Below are 4511 nucleotides of genomic sequence, written 5' to 3' on the forward strand. Positions count from 1 at the left end.
GTGGAAATAATTGTCTAATTCACTGTAACAATTGTAATTATTAATGATACATTAAAACAAATTGAATTTTAAGAAAATTAAACATTTTATATGCAATGCGACTGTCGATACATAAGCACCAATTATCGATATTGTTGCCACCTCACCCAAAATAATACTATGTGCACGATCATTAAAATGTTTCATATTTTTAAATTTTTAGTAATACTATATCTTGAATGGGAAAAAAGACGAGTGTTTTTGACTAGGTTTTTTTGTGTGCAAAATTAGTAATTAGTAAAATTAGTAAAAATACATTTTTATATTCAAATGTTTTTTTGTTTGTTTTTTTAAAAAACTATTTTTATGGCAACTATGCATCAAGCCGGTTATTATTTTGTATTATTTATATAATATAGTATATATTTACATAATGTTTACTTTTTGCGATTCACTTATTCAATTCAATTATTTTTACATATATTTTTCTAGCACAACATAAACAGAAATATACATGAACTACATACATGCATGCATGCATGCAAATACATACATGAAATTTTGACCGCAGGAAGCCGAAAAGGTACATTAAGACAAAACAAAAAATATATATGCATTGTTTTGTCAATCATTAAATCATGGCGATACTATCAAGTTAAATGTTCATTCCCAACCCGAATATATATAAATATAAATATATTTTTATTATATAATATATATATATATAATTAAAACCCTATTCAGCCAGCGAGCTAAATATCAAATGTAGATGTTTTAAAATATAAAATAGGTCATTTTCGTCCCAAATTAGCTGAAAGTTTGCTTATGCTCGTTTTGTCTTAGCAGTGCTTTGCTGCCCTCTACTGGCCATCAATTTACTCAAGCACTGTCACTTTAAAGGCCTTCTGCCACGGTGTGTCAAATCCAATCAATCATCTTCCATCCATCCATTTTCCAACCGCTTATTTTCATGATCAAGAAATAGCCAGGTATATTGTGGAAAGAAAAACTTGTATGAAGTAACTTCCCTGAGTTACATTCAGTCGGACAAACTAGCATTTAGCAGCTTCTTGCAACTCATGAAGGCATACGAGTATGTCTGTCAGTATGAGTTAGTATTATAGTGGCAATAATGAGAAAGTGCGAAAAGGCCCGTGCGGTGTTATGATGTAGTTTTTCATTAAATCAGACTCAGACGTTAATCTTCTCAAGAGGTACCCGCTGTGCCATTCACTGTTAATGCCCCTTTTCATTGCAACGCACTTTAAACGTCCTTCAGAGTACAGTCGGGACACTCAAGTCGGCCACTTGCCAATTCCACCAGACGTTTGGGGGGGAATGCGCCTCGAAAGTCACACCAAATCTCTTACGTGACAAAACGGTATTATATTATTATGAGAAGATATCGCTGCAAACCTCGCTTGTCTTGTAACAATTATTATTATTTTTTTTAAATAAATAAATGAAAAAGCAAAATGCCCAATTGGGAATTTGACCAAAGATTTTGAGGGGGGGGGGGGGGAAAACTGAGGTTGAACATGAAATCTTACGCGCCTCAATATCAAAAGTTACGATTGAGAACTTCCTATAATTAAAAAAAAAAGTTTTTTATTACGTTAATATGAGACGTCGCCGCAAATCGTGCGTGATTTGTTCGCAGTTGATTATGTTTTTATTTGTAGCTTCTGTCAACACTTAAGGATGTTAAAATGTTACTTCGAACTCTTTCCAGTTTGAGCCTGGCCCTGATTCAAAATCAGAACAAATCATGTTCCGTCCCACAATCTGGAAAGATTTCGCTGCGAATCTCACGACTTGTTCATTGTTGATTCAGGTTTTATTTTTAACTTCTCTAAACACAAAATGTTTAATCAAAACTGTCTCGTCTCGTTTGACCCTGGATTCTAAATCCGAACAAATGGTCCCTGGACGGATGGCTTTGGACCTTTTCGAGGTTCCACCGTAGTGGACGAGAAGCATCTCGGTTCACATCTTGGTGACATCCATGACGTCGTGAATGTCAGTGACTTGGAAAGCCAAGTTGTGGATGCCCAACTTCTTCTGAGAGTCTTTCTTCTCGTGTTGGTTCCGGTGCCTGGTATCCACGGTGCCCTCAAAGCACTGGGCGCAGTGCGGCGTGGCCACCCGCACGCTTTTGGAAAAGTTGGAGAAATCCACGCAGTACTTGCCCGTCTTGGTTCGCGAGATGATGGGCAGGAAGTTACGCCCCCACTGGATCTCCTGGGGAATGTAGGAGGTCCGCACCTGGCATGAGGAGCTGGTGGACTCGGCCGTGCCGTCCAGGAAGACCACCAGCTCGAAGTCCTGCTGGGGCAGCGTGTCAGCGGAGATCTCGTAGAAGGGGCTGGCCCGGTTGATCATGTGGTAGAGCGTTAGCGGGCAAACGAAGAACAGGTTATCCTTCCCGGCGTCCACCGTGAAGTGGATGTCCAGCTGGTCCAGGATCAGGGTCTCGCCGTCCGGGGTGGTGGTGGTCTTCATAAGCTTTCCGTAGATCTGGCTCCCGATCAGGAGCGTCTTGCGGAGGTTGGCGACGCGGATCAGGAGGCAGAGTTTGTCGTTCTTCAGGCAGATGACGGCCGTGTCGCTGAAGCTCACCGTCTTGGCTCGCCTCTTGGGTAGAGAGATTTTGGCCAGGATGACTCCGCACATGAAGCTGTTGATGAAGACGCCCGCCATCGACTGGAGGATGAGGATGGCCACCGTCCCGCCGCACTGCCCGGTCGGGGCTCGGCCGCCGTAGCCGATGGTGGTCTGCGTCTCCAGCGAGTAGAGGAAGGCCGTGGTCAGACTGTTGACGTTGGCGATGCACATGACGTGACCGTCGGTGCGATTGCGCGCCGACATGTCGCCGTTGCTCCTGGCGATCCAGTACCACAGCAGGCTGAAGATGAACCAGCTCCCCGTGAAGGACGCCACGAACAGAAGCAGCACGAAGCGCCAGCGAATCTCCACGAAGGTGGTCCACATGTCCACCAGGTAGGCCAAGTGGTTTCCCGACTCCACGTTGCCGAACTGGATGTTGCAGCGCCCGTCTTTGGTCACCAGGCGGCTTTTGCGACCAGAGTGCCCCTTCGGCTGGATGGGAACATCCTGGAACATCCTGGAACTACTGAGGGTGGTGGTGGTGGTGTTAGTTTCCACATATAAATGATGGAAATTTTATACAGTACCTTGACTTGTGATTTCTGTCATCCAGCTTATAACTCAGTGTACTCTTATTTAGTATTGGTGGCCGGTGTCGGCAGCTCTCACGAGTTCCGATACCTTGAAATAAGGCCGGTCGGTATTGGCCCGATACCTGCGGTATCATCAAAACTTCTGCATATCTAACGCCGCTAACGATGAATCGGAACACGCATCCGTCCCTCGTCATCGAAGTTGACTTTAGAATTTGACTCTAAATTGGCACAAAAGCTCAGACGTTGAACATGATGTAGCCGCGGGTCTTCATCAACGTATTGCGTGACCAATTGGAATACGCCTCTATCCCTTGGTAGCAGGTTTACAAATCAGGGTGTACAAAATTGCATACCTATTAAGGCAGTGGTTATCAAAGTGTGGTACAGGTACTATTAGTGGTTTGCGGGCTCCCCCAAAAACTTCAGTTCAGTTGTATTTAACTTTTAATACCTTTGCAGTAAGCATTCAGGAACTGTTTGTTGATAAACATTTATTTAGGCAACCAACAATTGATATGTGCCTCTCATGCGCGGTACATTTTTAATTGAATCACTATTGAAATTGTGTTTTAAATTGTCCAATGTTTAAGCACAGTGTGAATGTTCAACCTGCGCATAATGTTACAAATATTTTTTCGCAATAAAATCTCGGTCCCGTTTTTGACGAACATTTCTGCCCTCTGTGCTACTCTCGTTTGGTGGTACTTGGAGAGCCAAGTTTTTTTTTTTTTTTTTTTTTAGGTGTGACTTGATGTCAAAAGTTTGACAAGCACTACATGCCCAAAAGTATTGGGACAAGTGCAGGCAGTAACCTTTAATCTCACCCAAAAAAAACGTTATTTTAGAGTGAATATGACAGTTGTAAAATATTTACGAGCTAATTAACAGTATTTTTGCTCACGTGAAGTTAAGAAAAGAAGGCGAAACAAAACAAGTGTACCTCATATACGCGCTCCCTTGATCAGAGTACGGAGAGCCGGGACTCGAAGTCCCTCACAGAAACTGTTGTCACTTTCATTGGGATGTGAAAGAGGACGTGAACGTGAGGAAGGCTTTGCGGGAAGCTCTTCGGCGTCACCCTCCTTCGTCTATTCGCGTCACGGATGCTTTTATTAACGCGACGAAACACGCAAGTTTGATGAAGTGGTAACAATGCCGAGGGTCGATGAACGCACCGCGCGTGACGCATTTGGGGACGGTGAGACAACGCACTTTTTCCGGGGGACAAAAAAGCCCCCCAAAACACGGAATTGAGATCAGCTAATTGTTGCTAAAAGTCTTGGAAAAGTCATCTACGTATTTAAGAGTGATACTGTGACATTTTGGAGC

The 4511-nt window shown here is 43.1% G+C and overlaps 1 protein-coding gene across 1 annotated transcript; it reads right to left on the reverse strand.

Moving 5' to 3' along the window:
• Positions 1–1965: 1965 nt before the first annotated feature.
• Positions 1966–3114, reverse strand: LOC133416180 (ATP-sensitive inward rectifier potassium channel 1-like). The gene has a single exon (XM_061702911.1). It carries the CDS (start codon positions 3100–3102, stop codon positions 1966–1968), a length of 1137 nt encoding a protein of 378 aa, XP_061558895.1. The 5' UTR covers positions 3103–3114.
• Positions 3115–4511: the final 1397 nt, after the last annotated feature.

Source organism: Phycodurus eques, chromosome 17 (assembly GCF_024500275.1).
Source record: "Phycodurus eques isolate BA_2022a chromosome 17, UOR_Pequ_1.1, whole genome shotgun sequence".
Taxonomy (NCBI): domain Eukaryota; kingdom Metazoa; phylum Chordata; class Actinopteri; order Syngnathiformes; family Syngnathidae; genus Phycodurus; species Phycodurus eques.